This window comes from Podarcis erhardii (assembly GCF_964252035.2).
Source record: "Podarcis erhardii genome assembly, chromosome: 13".
Taxonomy (NCBI): domain Eukaryota; kingdom Metazoa; phylum Chordata; class Lepidosauria; order Squamata; family Lacertidae; genus Podarcis; species Podarcis erhardii.
This window is the reverse complement of record NC_138502.1, coordinates 9,247,709-9,265,272: the sequence shown is the minus strand read 5'-3', so window position 1 is coordinate 9,265,272 and position 17,564 is coordinate 9,247,709. Positions and strand designations below refer to the sequence as shown.

The window sequence follows — 17,564 nt, the reverse complement described above, 5'->3', positions numbered from 1 at the left end:
ACTGGGGCACAGAAGTCTTTTGCAAGAGGAGAAATAGAGGGTTTTTTCGTCCCTTCTGCAATTAGGGATGGGGAGAGGAATGATAGGACCTCGCAAGGTTGTTGTGATGATTATGGAGCTCCCTGTACCATTGTGCCTAAATGCTAAGGGCCTTTTTTGGTTTGTGTGTGTGTGTCAGTGTGGTAAGAGTTGGGGTTGTGATGAGCAGCTCCTGAATGAAAAGATCGGAACATGGAGCATTGCCAGTGAAGTCTGGTCCGAAGTCATTTCAGAGCACTTGGTTGTAGGACGTTGTCATCAGTCCTGGCTAGGTTGCCCTACTTTAGTTCTGATTCAGAATCATGCTTTTATTTTAGTTGGGTTCCTGCAGCTGGTTGTAAACAGCAGACACCAGTCAATTGTCATTGAAAACAATGTTCATTTTATATATATAATATATAAATCTGAAATGTACAACAAGGTAGTGCTTCTAGCACACAGGTCATGTGCTCCCAGAGTTGTTTTTCTCAGCATTGAGTGAGCAAAGACTTGGTTCAAAGTCAAAGCAAAATTCGCTTTTTCTTATCTATAGGAGTCCAGTTGCTCCTCTTCTCAGATGGAGGGAGGCCAAGTTACCCCAGGCTGCCGTGTCTCCACATTGAGTATCTTTGAGTAATACTTATCACAAAGAGGAGCTGTTGAACGTTCTGTACAGGTCCAGAGTCCAGGTGCTATTATTAACCTCCTTATGTGTGATTGTCAGAAGTAGAGATCCCTTTCAACCAGAGCTTTTGGAGGGCTTTCAAGTCACCAGCTAGGTGTGTCATATCCTGAAATGCAAAACTTTTCAATATGCACCTCCAGCTACATTTGAACTTCCTGCCCACTGGGAGGTAGGCTGACACAGCTGTTTCAGCAGAAATTTCCAAACCAGCAACACTGCATGAAAGGGTGACCTCAATTTTCTTACACACCCTGTTTCAGGAGCCAAGCCAGGAGGTGTTATTGCAGAACAAAGGCTTACCTTTGGTGCCAACTTTTCAACCAGCCCGTGTTGCTGTGCCTTTCACAGGGTGATTTGTAACTCTGCAGAGATTATAACATTGACCCCTGCTGTGGAGCCACTTTCCCTAACCTGATGGCCTTCAAATGACGCTGGACTCTCATCTCTGGTCAGCTCCAGCCATCATGGCCAGCAATCAGGGAAGATGGGAGTTGTAGTTCAACCACATCTGGAGAGCACCAGAGTGGGAGAGGCTGCTGTGGAATAAACCAGGGCATAGCAGCTAGCGCTAATCTGATAGGTGGCAGCAGAGGTGTGCTCTAAGCAGTAGGTAGTAATTGGGCGGGGGAGAGACTCCTAGCGGAACCAGAAAGTACCTAAAACTGTATTTTCAGCTGTGAATTGCTGGAGATAATATATACATCCAATGCCATGCTTGATGAATGATGACAAAGCACTGGATCTTTTGATCTAACTGATCCCCATCTTCAAATACAAAAGGGCAATCAAAAAACCCTAAGGCTAGTAAGAGAGGGATGAGATACAGAAGCAACCCTGGTTTGCTTTACAACACAAGACCTGATAGTTCTTGCAAAAGCTTAAATTTCTACAGGATGTCTATAGGTTTTTTGACATTTGAAGCCACTTTGCTACTTCAGGGAGTGAGAATCTGAGGTCTTCTGTCTATGGTTGGACTTCCCATTATCCCAGAACAAGCTGGCTGGGGCTGATGGGAGTGGATGTCCACATCTTAAAAGTTTGTCTTACGAATCCTCGAAGCAATCCTATTCTGTTTCAGCAAGCCTTATTCAGTACTGTCATCCCGATTCAATACCATTTCCCACCCCCCATCCAGCAAACTCAACTGGGTGTTGTCGGGGTGTGCAGAGGTAGGGGGCACAAAACCTACAGAAAATACTATTTTGTTGCTATTGACAAGTGAATTTAAGTTCAGACTACTTCTTTCCCCATACAGAATCCAATCCAAGTATTTGGCGCTTTGGGCTGTAGGAAGTAATGATAAAAACCATTTCCTCTGAGCACGTTCAAAATCTTTGTTTGGCCTCTCTCCCTATCACCAAGCGCATATGACCTGTGCAAATGTCTGGAACAGACGAGAAGTTATTTCTCCCAAGAGAAATGGTCTGATTTCATCCCCTGCCTCTGTCGTTTTAAGAAGCCATCTACTCCCGACGACACGCTAGCCAAAACCTAGCAAGCCAGTATTAACTGACCAACAGGGAACCGTCTCCATTCAGAGGAGAAGGAAGGCAAAATCATTATATGTAGACAGCTCTCCTCCGCATTGAAGAACTGAACACCATGCAGCATTTTCCAGGGTCGTTGTGGATTCACTGTCTTTGTCCAGTTCCTATTACCATCATCATCACCAGAAATGTCCAAAGGAATTGGAGCAGAGAATGGGATATGAGAGAGAAAGAGAGCCCTTCCTACCAAGGTTTGTGAGCTCCGTAAAAAAAGCCTTTGGGTTCCTGTGCAACCAGGAAAGCATCTGAAAACGTCTCTTTTGGAAAAATGCAAACAGAAAGGAGTGGTCACCCCACTGCAAAGGCTTAGACGTAAGCGTTCTTCCCATACTTTCCGTTGCTGCTGGCATTAGACTCCCTGCGGGGGCGAGGGGCTGTGTTGGTGGGGGCCGACAGGACACTCTTGGGGGCCTTGTATGGATAAGTGTAGCTGTGAAGACACAAAAACAGATGTTGGGGGGTTACGATTCGGTAAATTTTGACGTGGCTTCGGCCTTGTTGCTTCCTCTCAGAATTGCCCCCACCCCTTTTCTTGCTGCTTTCAAAACCATCCCACTTTATAAGGGAACCTGTGGCCTTCCATTGATTTGTGAGACTACAACTGCCATCATCCCTGACCATAGGTCATGCTGGCTGGAGCTGATGGGAGTTGGAGTCCAGCAACCTCTGGAGGTACCCAGGCTCCCTGTCCCTGGAGAAGACAATTCTAAGCTAGATGGACAAATAGCCATAAGGCAGGAAGTCATGACAACCTCTCATTGCCTTCCATTTTCTTTCTGGATAATAATAATAATAATTTATTACTTATACCCCATCTATCTGGCCAGGCCTCCACAGCCACTCTGGGTGGCTCCCAACAGGATATTAAAAACACAATAAAACATCAAACATTAAAAGCTTCCCTAAACAGGGCTGCCTTCAGATGTCTTCCAAAAATCAGGTAGTTGTTTATTTCCTTGACATCTGATGGGTGGGCGCCACCACCGAGAAGGCCCTCTGCCTGGTTCCCTGTAACCTCACTTCACATAGTGAGGCAACCGCCAAAAGGCCCTCCGAGCTGGACCTCAGTGTCCGGGCAGAACAATGGGGGTGAAGACGCTCCTTCAGGTATACCAGGCCAAGGCCGTTTAGGGCTTTAAAGGTCAACACCAACACTTTGAATTGTGCTCGGAAATGTACTGACAGCCAATGTAGGTCTTTTAGGACCAGTGTTATATAGTCTCAGCGACCACTCCCAGTCACCAGTCTAGCTGCCACATTCTGAATTAGATGCAGTTTCCAGGTCACATTCAAAGGTAGCCCCACGTAGAGCGCATTGCAGTAGTACAAGTGGGAGATAACTAGAGCATGCACCACTCTGGCGAGACAGTTTGCGGGCAAGTAGGGTCTCAGCCTGCGTACCAGATGGAGCTGGTAGACAGCTGCCTTGTACACAGAATTGACCTGCGCCTCCATGGACAACTGTGAGTCCAAAATGACTCCCAGGCTGCGCACCTGGTCCTTCAGCTAGGACCCAGAGGGGGAAAGGGAGGAAGGCACAAGTCCCTTTACCCACCCCACAAAAAGTTTGGAGCCAGCACTGCTCTCACCTTTTGTCCTGGGACAAATGGGTCTTACACGAACTGAACAGGCATCCTCCTCCAATTATCACAAGCAGCGAGGCGCTCCAGCCCAGGTAGAGGGCAGGTCCAATTTCATACCTGCACGTTGGAAACCATCCCAAAGGAATCTTGGTTAAAATCCTTTCATCACATTTTGTCATCCAAAAGGAATTCAGTTTGCAAAAGCAAACATGGGGGAAAAAACATGTTTGCAAAAAACATGGCATGCCAGTGATGATGTGGTTGGACTCCCAATCTCATCTGCCCCTGCGGCCAGCAAGCCCAAGGGTCAGGGATGTTGGGAGTTGTAGTCCAACGCCATCTGCAAGGCAAGAGGCACCCTGTGCTGAGGTCAACTAAACTATGTGGATAATAAAACTCTTTACCCTCAACTCTTACAATACGCAAAAGCAGTCAAGGGCATGTCCTGTAAAACAGGGGTCAGGAACTGCAGGCCCAGGGGCCAAATGCAGCCCAGCCAGTCCTCTCTAATTGGCCCATGAGACTCAGGCCACACCCCCTCCCTGGTCCCGCAAGGCACCCTAAATGCTTTTGCCTGGGTGAAATGTGTTCTTGAAGTCTGCTAATGCTAATGCTAATTTACAGGGGTGCCCCGCAAGACGAATGCCTCGCAAGACAGAAAACTCGATAGACGAAAGAGTTTTCCGTTTTGGAGGTGCTTCGCAAAATGAATTTCCTATGGGCTTGCTTTGCAAGACGAAAATGTCTTGCGAGTTCCTGCGGGGGGGTTTTCCTTTCCCCCCCCTTTTTCTAAGCCGCTAAAAGCTGCTAATAGCGCTAATCCGCTAAGCCGTCAATGGGCTTGCTTCGCAAGACGAAAAAACCGCTAGACGAAGAGACTCGCTGAACGGATTCTTTTCGTCTTGCGAGGCACCACTGTATTTAAATATTTTATATATGACAGCAAAGTCATTGTAAAGAAAGACCCAGTCATTAAGACAGTCTAGAAAGAAGCCCTGCTTCTCTTCCCCTGTTTCATTGTTGTTCGGGGTCCTTTGATCTGACACCCCACCCCACCCCCTCCTGCCGCTTGGCAGACTTACTTTGTGCCGACGAAGAGGGGGTTAAAGAAATCCCGGGTAATATTGAAGGCATACCAGGAGATGGTCACCATCCCACAGATACCTGAGCAAGGAGAAAAAGAAAGGTTGTTTAGGACAGGACGAAGCCCTGGCACATCTCTGCGTACTAAAGAGGGATGCTTTTGGTAGCTCAAGCAGACTGTCAACAATCACCAGCAGAGGAGGACAAGACTTACTTGGGAAAGAACCAGGGGTCAAATGCGGCCCTTAAGTTTCTTCAGTCTGGCCCTTGAGATCCTCCACAAGTCACAGCCTTGCTGTGCACCCTCCTTTAATGTTTTTGCAAGGCTGGAATGTGTCCCTGAACTGTGATGATGCCCAGATGGAGGTGTGTGGGTGTGGGTGTGTAAACACATCCATGTATGTAGAAACTTCTGGTGTTTGTGTGGCTGGGCATATGGTCCCCACAACATTGTTTATTAATGAGGTGAGGCCCTCAGGCTGAGAAAGGTTCCTTCCCCAGTTTTATTAAATCTCCCGATGTGGCAGGAGATAAAATAACGACAACCTTCCCTGCTTGTTCTGTGTCTCCTGTGCCGCTGGGAGACCCCAAGCAGACGGAGGGCCAGGTTCCCATCTGTTGGACCTTCCAAGAGACACATGGCAATGTTGGGTGGAGCCAAAGGAAAAAATGGGCATGAGCAGCTGATGTCAATTTTGCATCTAGCTTCTTACAGTTGGCTAGTTCCTCCACACACCCCTCTGTGCACACAGCACTTCTTTTGCCTTTAGAGCAGCAATTTTAGGGAGAAAAGTTTGTAGGGTTGATAGTTAAAATGCTTCCGAGCAGCAGAATCTTATGACAGAATGCCTGGTTTTAAGAAATAGTTTGGCTGTGTAATGTATTTAATTCTGTTTTGTGTATTTTGTGTTTTTTTGCAATGGCTTCAGCTACACAAATAAATAATATCTGTACATAATGTTAAAACAAAATAAAAAAATTCCTTCCAGTAGCACCTTAAAGACCAACTGAGTTAGTTCTAGGTATGAGCTTTCGTGTGCATGCACACTTCTTCAGATACACTGAAACAGAAGTCACCGGACCTTTCTATATAGTCCGGTGACTTCTGTTTCAGTGTATCTGAAGAAGTGTGCATGCACACGAAAGCTCATACCTAGAACTAACTCAGTTGGTCTTTAAGGTGCTACTGGAAGGAATTTTTTTATTTTGTTTTGACCATGGCAGACCAACACGGCTACCTATCTGTAACTGTACATAATGTTCATACCCTCCCCCTCCTTTTTCTCTATCCAAGCAAGCGAGAGGCCTTGTCAGAATTCAATGACCATTGCACCCAAGCAAAAACATTCTGGGAAGGATATCTAAGTGTCCGGGACTGGGCAGGGGAGGAATGGTGAAGACCACCTCCCCATCCTGACCTTAACAGGGAGGAGGAAGAGGAAGACAGCATAGATTTACAGCAGGGGTTTGAGGGAGGTCACAGCTCAGAGGCAGATGAGGAGGAAAGCTGGGAAATCATGGGAGAGCCAGAGCAACACCTGGCTGACATGTTGTTATTAGAAAGCATTCCAGACCCTCCATCGCCCAGAACCTGGCGAGCCTTAAAAGTAGGAGAGCAAAGAGCTCAAAGACAGAGGCACCCATAGAGAAGATGATGAGAATGACGAACGAGGAAATGAGAGAGATTAATTCAGGACAATGTCATCATCCAACAGGATGGGTTCTATAGCCTCTCTCTCTGAAGACTGAAATAAAAAAGGATGGTAAAAAACTATTCCTTGTATTTATACTTTCCTGGGCAACCAGCTAGGAGCCGCTGACAGCATCCTGACAGTAAGTAGGGCTGCTAAGTGGGTGTGGCCTGAAGAGAGGGGTATGTCCAGGGGGCAGAATGCCCAGTACCAGATAAGAGAGGTTCCCCACTCCAACCAAAAGGCTTATAAACAATCTCCAGCTTTGAATCCAGAAACATTGCTCAGCAAGTAATTTCCGTCTTGGTCAACAGTCGTAAGGCTCCCTCTTTTCGCTCCACTTACCAGCCAAGATGAACATGCAGCCCGCGAGAGCAGCCATCTTTGCCTTGATGTTGGGGTTCCCCTCTGCCACCTTGGTGCACTGCAGACCCAACATGCCGCACAGGATCCCCAAGAAGCCCAGCACCAACGCACTGATCATGAGAGCTCGGGATGCCTGCAGGTAAGCTGGAGAGGAATAGCGAAAAAGCTGGTCAGTGTTGACCCAGGCAGAACTTTCCAACACATCCCTGAAATTTGGGTTTGAGTTTCCCAACTCAGGAGCTGCCACAGAGAGCACACACTCCAGGGCCACAGCCACCATCCGAACTTCTGAGGGTGGTGGAACAAATGAGAGGGTCACAGAATCATAGAGTTGGAAGGGACAGCGGGGTCATCAAGTCCAACCCCCTGCAATGCAGGAATCTTTTGCCCAACATGGGGCTCGAACCCACAACCCAGAGATTGAGAGCCTCATGCTCCTCCGATCTTAGGTTCTGTAGGGAAGGAGGTAGTCTCTAGGTTATTGGGGCTTTAAATACTAATGTGAGCACCTTGAATCGGGCCTCACAATTGCTCAAAGTGCAGCTGTTTTTAAACAGGAATGAGTTCTAAACATGCAAGCCCTAAACACAGTAATCTGGCTGCTGCACTTTGGAGCAATTGAAGAGCTCTTCAAAGGCGGACCCACGCAGAGTGCACTGCAATAATCCGATCTGGAAGTTACCAGAGCGTGGAGTTCAGTGGCCAAGTCATCTCAGTCCAAAAAGAGCCATCTTCCCACCTCCTGGATGTGAGAATTCGGGTCGCCTAACACCTCTGTCTGTTTGGGATTCAGCGTTAGTTGACTGACCCACATCATCAACACCTCCAAGTATTGCTCTAGCAGTTTGCAAGTATAGAATCAATTATAAAAACCTATAGGTAACTAAAATACGCAATAAAGCAATTCCTTTGGAACATAGGAAAACATCGGTAATTGAAATTTGTAACACAAAACATGGCAAAACAATCCCGTTATATTTTTTTCTGCTTCCCCCCACCCCCTGGACATGGTATTAACCTCAAGTTCCGGAAAGGTAGCTTTTGGAGTAAAGCAAAGGTGTCATTTGAAGTTTTTCACACCTGTGGTTCTGCCCAGTAGTATAGCTCTCTCTCACACACAGACACACTATACACACACTGAGGGCTATTGTCATATAAACAATGAAACCGAGGTGTGCATGCCAAAACCACAAATCCCTTTACCTTTTCTTTGGGTGGGGGGTGTGACTGTTTGAACTCTGTTGATAATGCTTCCCACAAGCAAATAAGCCAAATCAATCGCTCTTTAAAATGCCATTTTTAACCATTTGACCTTCCGCATATCACTTTTTGTGTGTGTGTGTTTTTAAGGTACACAGAGATAGCAGCCGGGTGCATGAAGTTGTTGCCCGATGCTACTGCTTCGTTTTGCTCCATGTTAAAGCCGGCCTTGGTTTAATTATCCATTGATCTTCTTGCTTTTTGATCCTGCCTTTCTTCCATCAGGAAAACCAAGGTGATACATTGTGCAGTTCCCTGGGCACAGACCAGACCCAGGTTCGCTTTAGTTTCAAACAAGATGGCCGCCTGATGTCATCTCAAACCACCCCCTAGAGCAGAACTTGGAAAGTTCCTTTTTAAAAAGAATAAACTCAGGTTTATCCAAAAGGAACTAACATTTACATTTTAAGAAGGCAAACATGGGTGTAGCCGGGGTGGGGGTGGGGGGAGGCAGCTGTAATCAAGTAAATATATAAAAATACTTAACTAAAAGTAGAAATTGAGGCAGAAACATCATGGACAGAATAATTGCCACACACAAGAAGAACAAAGAGAGAGTTTGAATGCTTCACCTGTGGGACTATAAATCATTTAATGTGTTAATGCGGATAGAAGTCGTTAAAACTGCAGTTGTGGTATAAGGGTTTGTTATTCTGACTGGAGTATAATGGAAATTTATAAGATTTTGGAATGCAAAAATATAGCAAATCATCAAATCATCAACTCTAGCATGAAGGGGGCCACCTAAATTGTATAATTTGGCTTTGGAATGATTGGCATTATTAATGGTATTATAATCTGGCATTGTTATAATTAGCCTTTTATTGGATTATTGTAATTGAAAATTAATTTTAAAAGAATTTCAAGAAAAATTAAAAATAGAAATGGTACAAAGATTTTGACAGCTTTTTCTGAGCCCTTGGGTTCAAAAGAAAGTAATTTGAAACAACTGCTGCTGAGACATTTCATTCTGAATCTGCTAGACAGAACCAGACAGAGGATGGCGACAGGAGGGTGTCCCAACATAAATCCTGGCTACTACGCTTATGAAGGCAATGACTTTTAAAAATGTGGGCAATAATTTGCAGCAGACAAGTTCCCTGCTGAAAAGCCCCCCAGGAACAACACAGACTCTCCCTGGTAAGAAAGGAACAGCTGGAACATGTGGATTGTCCACTACCCAAACGGCCTCGGTCCAGTATACCTGAAGGAGTGTTTCCACCCCCATCACTCTGAGGTCCAGCGCTGAGGGCCTTCTAGCAGTTCTCTCACTGCAAGAAGCCAAGTTACAGGGAACCAGGCAGAGGGCCTTCTCGGTAGTGGCACCCGCCCTGTGGAACACCCTCCCACCAGATGTCAAAGAGAAGAACAACTACCAGACTTTTAGAAGACATCTGAAGGCAGCCCTGTTTAGGGAAGCTTTTAATGTTTAACAGACTATTGTATTTTAATATTTTGTTGGAAGCCTCCCAGAGTGGCTGGAGAAACCCAGCCAAATGGGTGGGGTATAAATATATTATTATTATTATTATTATTATTATTATTATTATTATTATTATTATTCTCTGAATCCTTGTCCAGCATTGTCACACATCTCACTCTGTTGCTATAGGAGATCTGTACTCCTCTTCCTCCATCACACTTTCTGCTTCAATTCCAGATCTTTGCTGAAGGGTGGTAGGGGAGACGATTGTGCCAGAGGAGGTGTGTCTCAGAGAATAAACAGGGAAGTCAGAAACAGGTTCTGCCATTCCCCGCTCACATCCTTTTTGGCCCAGACTCTCCTGTCTGCCAATCTGAGGACAGCTCTGTGGCCATCAGTCCTGCCTCAGTTCATTGTCCGGGTGTTGAAATCTCTTTCTTCCCACCTCCACCCACCCTTCTTTCCTGTGGCAAACACGCTGACTCACACATAGGCCAAGTACCAATGACTCCCGCAGCTCAATAAACTCCAACTGAGCTGAAGAGGGAAGCCAAACTTTCCGTTTGCACCTCTCTGAATTTTGCAGTGCCGTTCTCCATCCCAGTAATGTGTACAAAATGCACCAGGGTGATGTATGCATGAAAAAAGGCATGTTGTATTCATGAAAATAGCATGGGAAAAAAAAGTTTATTATTAGTGGAAAGTGCTGGCAAAAATGTATATATAGTGGTACCTTGGTTCTCAAACGCCTTGGTTCTCAAACACTGAAAACCTGGAAGTAAGTGTTCCAGTTTTTGAACATTTTTTTGAAGCTGAACATTCAATGTGACTGTTGGCTATTGTTTCCAGGGCACCTGCACCAATCACAAGCTGCACCTTGGGTTTCAAACATTTCGGAAGTCAAACAGACTTCCGGAACGAATTAAGTTTGGTGTTTTTGTTTTTGCTATTGATTTTGGGAGTGCCCTCTCCCAAACAATGACTATCATCAGTGCAGGTAAGAAGAAAAAATAATTTTAATTTTTATCATCTACAATACTGCCTTATTTATTTTATAGTACAGTACATTGTTTGTTGCTTTCATTTTATGGGTCAATAGTTTCGTTAGATAGTAAATTCATGTTAAATTGCTGTTTTGGGGTTGTTTTTAAAAGTCTGGAAGGATTAATCTGTTTTGCTTTACTTTCTATGGGAAAGCACGCCTTGGTTTTGGAATGCTTTGATTTTGGAACGGACTTCTGGAACGGATTAAGTTTGAGAACTAAGGTACCACTGTAGTAGGCAAAACCACAGACAAAAATGTGTACAGTATATTGGGTGGGTGGGAATCACTGGTGATTTTTTTATGAGACCTTTTAAAAAGAAGTTGGACTGAATTTAAGTTTACTTATTTATTCGCAGAGTTAAAAATTGGTAACGGATGTCAAAATGTAGAGAGCTGAACTTGAAGACTGGAAAAATGAAACATTGAGAGAGAACAAAATTGACAGATTAGCTGTTCCCTAGCAAGGAGGATGAGAGATAAGTGTGCCGCACAGCCTGTCCTGCACTCCCTAAAAACTGTCCTGCTGTCCTCAGGTGCCCTGAAGGATGCTGTCCTCTTGCCAGTGATATTCAGGTACCAGGCTACTCATCATCTTTATGTGACATGGAGGATGTTGGAGGCACGAGGAGGACCAGCTTGTCCTTTGCCCAAGGCAGCAAAATGTCTTCCAGCTGAGCCTGTTCCTGCTCATGATGGGGTGATTGATGACCCAGCGGGAACAGATCCCAGGAGAAGGAGGGATTCTGGCAAAGAAGACCTCAAAGCCTCCTCCAATTGATTGTCCCCCTCCCACTGACCTGCATCTAAAGATAGGAAGGGAAATTTGATCCCATTGGCATTTAAAGGGGAACCTACCTAATTCACATTCTCAAAGAGAAAAGGCGAACCAAAACACAGCCGTGAGCCATCCTTCAAAATTCACACTTCTGTGAGTTTGGCATGGCAGATCTTCAGCTTGGCAATGTGTACAAAAATGCAAACACCAGAGTGAAGCGTGCACGAGAATTCATTTATAAGTGAAAACAACCTATTCAAATGTATTTGTGAGCCTAACATATACAAATGCATTCTGCTAGAGAATTGCTTTGCAAAAATGACAGATTTTTTTTTAATTTTGGGGGGTATGTTAAACGAAATTGCATGCAAAAAAAGTGTTAGGATAAATTCACACTAAGAATTCTAGTGAATTTTCATGAGTGATTTAAAAATAAACAAACAAATCACAAGCTGGTGTAAATAACTGATTTTAAAAATATTATTATTATTATTACATTTAGATCCTGTCTTTTCTCAAGGAGCTCAGCGTGGTGTAAAAGGTCCTCTCCACTCTGTCATTTACAACAACCCTGTAAGGTAGGTTGAGAGTGGCTGACTGGCGTAAGGTTGCCCAGCCACTACACCACTCTGTATCTCAGCGTAAAGATTAGAAGGGGGGGGGGACCGAGATGCTGAGAGAAAGCAACATGGCCAGATTGTTCCATTCCTACCTGCACAGGACCATCTACAGTGGTACCTCAGGTTACATACGCTTCAGGTTACATACTCAGCTAACCCAGAAATAGTGCTTCAGGTTTAGAACTTTGCTTCAAGTGGAGAACAGAAATCGTGTTCTGGCGGCGCGGCGGCAGCAGGAGGCCCCATTAGTTAAAGTGGTGCTTCAGGTTAAGAACAGTTTCAGGTTAAGTACCGACCTCCGGAACGAATTAAGTTCTTAACCCAAGGTACCACTGTACTACCAATTGCCTCCTCTCAAAGTTGCTTTTATATTAGTAAAGCACAACAAAGCGGTGGCTGTTGAAACGCTCCTGTTCATGATGCAAGCCAGCCAGCCATGCCCTTTCCCAAGTTACTCCATTCCATCCCTCTCTGCGGCCACCAGGTTTGATCAGTTCTGATTGGGCAGAAGCTCTTTTTGGGGGCGGGGAGTTCTCTCCCTTAGTCCCGCCCCACTCCTAAAGCGTTCTACATATCCGCAGACTTTAGGGTTCTTCTAAGGCTGCCTGTGATGGATCCCCCTTGCGCAGGGAAGTTCCATTTCGGCTACATAACCGACGGCACTCAAAGCCTGGACATCGGAAACAGAGGGAATGGTCACAGGCAGAGCAACTGAATACACCTAGCAGACAGCAGCCTGCAGCGGTTTGGAGAGATCACAAGCATCGGTGGCAATTCGCGCACAGTACGCGCCACGCCCTGCATCGAGCTGCGGTTAAAAGCACAGCTGTGGGAGCAGTTGGCAACCTCGGTTTGCGCACAGTCGCCAGCCCCCTTTTTCCCCCCTTGAAAGGACGGTTTTTGTTTTGGGTTTTTTCCATGATGTTACCTTCCCCACGTGCCAGCAGATACACAGCTGATCTGAACGTTTGCAGCTAGCAGAACCGTTCTGCAAACAACCTTCCAGGATGCAGACTAACACAACAACCCCGTTTGGCGTATGAGGTGACAGTTGCAGCCAAAAGGCAGTTTATTCTCTTTATAGTTACATTTTCCTATCGGAGATCATTTCACTGCTCATCGCTGCCCCCTGCAGGGCCTTAGGAGAAACGCTCATATCGGCATCTTTTTTTTTCTTTCACGCCCTCTAAGACAGAAGCGCTTCCCCCAAACCCCAGATGTGTAGGGATGCGGAGAGAGAAAAGCACTCTGCACATGCCCCAGAACACTGCGTCAAAATGTCGCACGCTTCAGGACTGTGTGGTTTTTTTTGACACAGAAGTCTAATTCCATCATGGTCAACGAACAGGTACTGTACCCATATCGCACCCCCCCCCCAACCGCCCAACAGTGCTTAGTTGGGAAAGGGACAATCCCAGATTGTCTCTTCCGCAGAAATTCCACGTGGGAAACTCTTTGTAGCGCTGCCTTAGCTCGATGCTGACGGAAGCTACATCTGTTGAATTTCTGCCTGTCTGCAACTATTCAAGATCCGGGAGAATCTGGGCAGAAAGATGTAACAGAAGGTTTCAAGCCTGCATCGAAGCCATATCTAATGGGAAAAGGAGATTGCTCGGCACATGCTCAGAGGAACTTCTGTCATGGCTTTTGCATGCAGGCTGAAAGGTCCGACTGGCTGTTGGTTATATAAGCTAGTATAATACATAGGGCATGCTGACTTGGCAGTTTATCCCGGGGCAGAGTTTAAAATTCTGGATCACCCTTTCTGGCAGCCTTCGGCGAGCTCTTCTCTAGATTCGCCATACAATATGCAAACTAATAACAAAGCACCTCTGAGTATGGGCAAAGGACTTAAATATACCCAGCTAGCACTCCTTTGGGGTGGCATCCCAGCTGCCGCAAGCAGGTGGTGTAACAAGTGTGGTCCCCCTTCACCCCACTTTTCCAGAAACGAATGTAAAGGCGAGAGATCCAGCCTGGAGGAAAAGGGTAAAGAGAAGGGATCTCTTAGGAATTTGCTGCAACAGGTTCAATGGGAAGGGACTCTGCCTGGGTGGGTTTTGCCCAGAAACCCACCTGATGCCTACTAAGAGCTGCCCAGTAGGAAAATAGACTGGAGCCTGTGCGTGGGTGGAAGTGGGTAGAGAAGAAACTATTCTGGGATGCCCAAACAGGAGCAAATGCAGCTGCCATTTGGAGCCATTTCCATGACCCCTTGGTGCCATTCCCATGGCCACTCGGAATCATTCTCCATGGCTACCACTGGCCACCGTGAAAGCACTTTGCACTTTGTTAATCTAAGGAACTCCTTGCCACAGGAGGCAGCGATGGCCAACCAAGGTGGTGTAAAAAGAGGATTCGACAGAAAACATGGAGGAGAGGACTGTCAATGGCTCCTAGCCAGGATGGTAAACTCTGCCGCCTCTACAGCTGCAGGCAAGAATGCTTCTGAAAACCAGTCACTAGAAACCATAGGGGGAGAGAATGTTGTTGTGCTTGAATCCTGTTTGCTGGTTTACCACAGGCATCTGGTTGGCCACTGGGAGAACAGGATGCTGGGCTAGACAGGCCATTGGCTTAATCCAGCAAGCCAGGCATAGGCAAACTCGCCCCTCCAGATGTTTTGGGACTACAACTCCCATCATCCCTAGCTAACAAGACCAGTGGTCAGGGATGATGGGAGTTGTAGTCCCAAAACATCTGGAGGGCCAAGTCTGCCTATGCCTGCAGCAAGCGCTTCTGGGGTTCGTATGTCATATAGTGTCCTTCCCATAGACAACACATGTCATTCCCATGGCCACCTGATTCACTCCCATGGCCACCTGGTGTCATTCCCATGGCCACCTGGTGTCATTCCCATGGGCATTCACTGCCATTCCCATGGCCACCTGGTGCCATTCCCATGGGCATTCCCATGGCCACCTGGTGTCATTCCCATGGGCAGTCGCATGGCCACCCGGTGCCATTCCCATGGGCATTCACTGTCTTTCCCATGGCCACCTGGTGTCATTCCCTTGGCCACCTGGTGTCATTCCCATGGCCACCTGGTGTCATTCCCATGAGCATTCACTGCCCTTCCCATGGCCACCTGGTGTCATTCCCTTGGCCACCTGGTGTCTTTCCCATGGCCACCTGGTGTCATTCCCATGAGCATTCACTGCCCTTCCCATGGCCACCTGGTGTCATTCCCTTGGCCACCTGGTGTCTTTCCCATGGCCACCTGGTGTCATTCCCATGAGCATTCACTGCCCTTCCCATGGCCACCTGGTGTCATTCCCTTGGCCACCTGGTGTCATTCCCATGGCCACCTGGTGTCATTCCCATGAGCATTCACTGCCCTTCCCATGGCCACCTGATCTACTCCCATGGGCATTCGCTCTCATTCCCATGGCCAGTCGATGTCCCCCGGCTGCCCCTCGCCTTCCCACTTCCCTTATGCATGGATGCCAACCTGCCTTCCTGTCCTGCGAGATCCGAGGACCCCTCCGCCGCTTTCCCTCCCCTGCGCTCACCTGGCAGCTCCAGCAGAGACTGAAACTCCCAGCAGTTGTAGACGCCGGTGGAGTCGGTGGCGCAGCTCTGCCACAGGTTCTCGAAGATGGTGGAGGTGGTGATGACGTTGCCGGAGATGGTGGAGACCCTCCAGTAGCTGTTGAAGAGCGTGATCCCCAACATCCCGCAGCCGATGGTCGCCATGAAAAAACCGACGGTCTCCAGCATCACAGACATGGTGATGGAGAGGAGGAGGAGGAGGAGGACGACGACGAGAGGAGGATGGCGATGGCCAAGGCAGATTATGGGATGGCGAGAACCGGGCGGAGAGGGGTGGGTGGTCTGGCAAGCAGGCAGGCAAAAGGGAGAAGCCCCGACGGCGAAGACGCGCGGCTGCAGACGAGACACCCTTCGTCGAGGTTTCCTTTGGACTCGGAAACTGCGCGGGCTGGCAGGTAAAGGCAGAGGCAGCCCCCCCCTCCAAGTGACGTCAGGATCTGGACCAAAGTCCACCCCCCTCTAAGAGGCATGGGGAGGAGGGATCAAGAAGGCAGGTGCTTTTCGGGTGGGGAGAATAGCGGGGGTGGAGCCGCAGTGAAAGTTTCCCCCCTCCCTCCCACCCACACACTTTCTCTCCAGATGTTCGAATGCGCTCGCAGGATCGGGCACCACGATCGCGTATCTGCTCGGGCAACGCTCCTTTTTGTAATTGGGGGGGGGGGGAGGCGGGAGATGTAAGGCGCTACGTGTGTGTCACAGACTTGCACAGGCACCCAAGAACGCCCCCAGTCTTCTTTCAGGTCCGGGAAAGGCGTGGGAGGGTGATGAAGATCCGGCGCGCGGAGCGGAGCGACCCCTTGGACGAGAGAGTCCCGTTAATATTGGACAGTTGCGCTACCTGTCCTGCTAAATTTAACAACCCGAGACGGACATCCTTTGTGTGTGAGACACTGGGATGAGTCAACGCTCCTGGATCCGGCCACACGCAGAGTCCGCTGTGCCGGTTGCACAATATACTGTATATTGGACAATCGAATTGCATTGTATTCCACGGAGCTTCCTCCTTGGTTAGGGCGCGCAGGACTGCGGCACGAGGCTTACTGAAAACGCTGAACGCACATTTAAAGCCCTTGGGGGGGGTCTCAAAAGCATCCTGGGAACAGTAGTATTTTTAAGGGTTCTATGCGGGGGGAGTCATTAAATTCTGGAGCGCATCCTCGAACTCCGGTGAAGAGTATGGAGGCGAGATGTGTCCTTGCAGGTATAGCCTACGGTACAAAGGTGAGAGTCACGCTTTGCCTCTGGGTCTGCCCACTTTTTTTTTACCTCTCATCCTGTTCGCCACTGACACGTGTTCCCAGAATGGTTGCACATGAGTACGTATATGTGTCCCTCAGGTTGGAAATGGTGCCCTGCTCCTGAGATGCAGGAAGACCACAACGTAACATGTGAGCATTCAGATTTTGGCGCACTTGGCAAAATAAAAATTTAAAACAGTTAAAAGAGGGCAGAAAGAGGGTGGGTGTGTCCAGGAAAAAGGGAGTTTGGCAATCCCGCCTGCCATTGAACCCAATGTGTTTTCACTATATGTGATTTTGGCTTTTGGCCTGATCCCGAAACATAATCCCCAAATAAATTGTGGGCTTACTGTAGCTGATCCAGCAGGACTATTTATTTTATTTTTTTAAAAAATGTTTTTATTAAAGTATTTTATTGGGGAGCAAAAGTACATACAGCGTCTCTGTTTTCAGTTCATAGAATCCTTTCTACAGATCAATTACATTAAATGAGATACTAATGTTATAGACAATATGAAGTAGGGGGAGAAAATAGGTGGGGAGAGAGACTGGGGAGAAAGAAGGGGATCATGGTCATAGACAGGCTTTATGTTGGGGGGGGCAGAACCTCAGTTAGTTAAGTATTTTTATTGATTTACTTGATTTAAGGAAGCAGCTGCCCCCTGTCCCCCTTGGCTA

The 17,564-nt window shown here is 47.3% G+C and overlaps 1 protein-coding gene across 1 annotated transcript; it reads right to left on the bottom strand.

The window, feature by feature from the left end:
- Positions 1 to 1,732: 1,732 nt before the first annotated feature.
- CLDN15 (claudin 15) lies at positions 1,733 to 16,011 on the bottom strand. The gene is made up of 5 exons (XM_081835534.1): positions 15,609 to 16,011; positions 6,953 to 7,117; positions 4,916 to 4,997; positions 3,840 to 3,950; positions 1,733 to 2,680 (listed from the first exon to the last, which is right to left on the bottom strand). Exons 1-5 carry the CDS (start codon positions 15,823 to 15,825, stop codon positions 2,557 to 2,559), a joined length of 699 nt encoding a protein of 232 aa, XP_081691660.1. The 5' UTR covers positions 15,826 to 16,011; the 3' UTR covers positions 1,733 to 2,556.
- Positions 16,012 to 17,564: the final 1,553 nt, after the last annotated feature.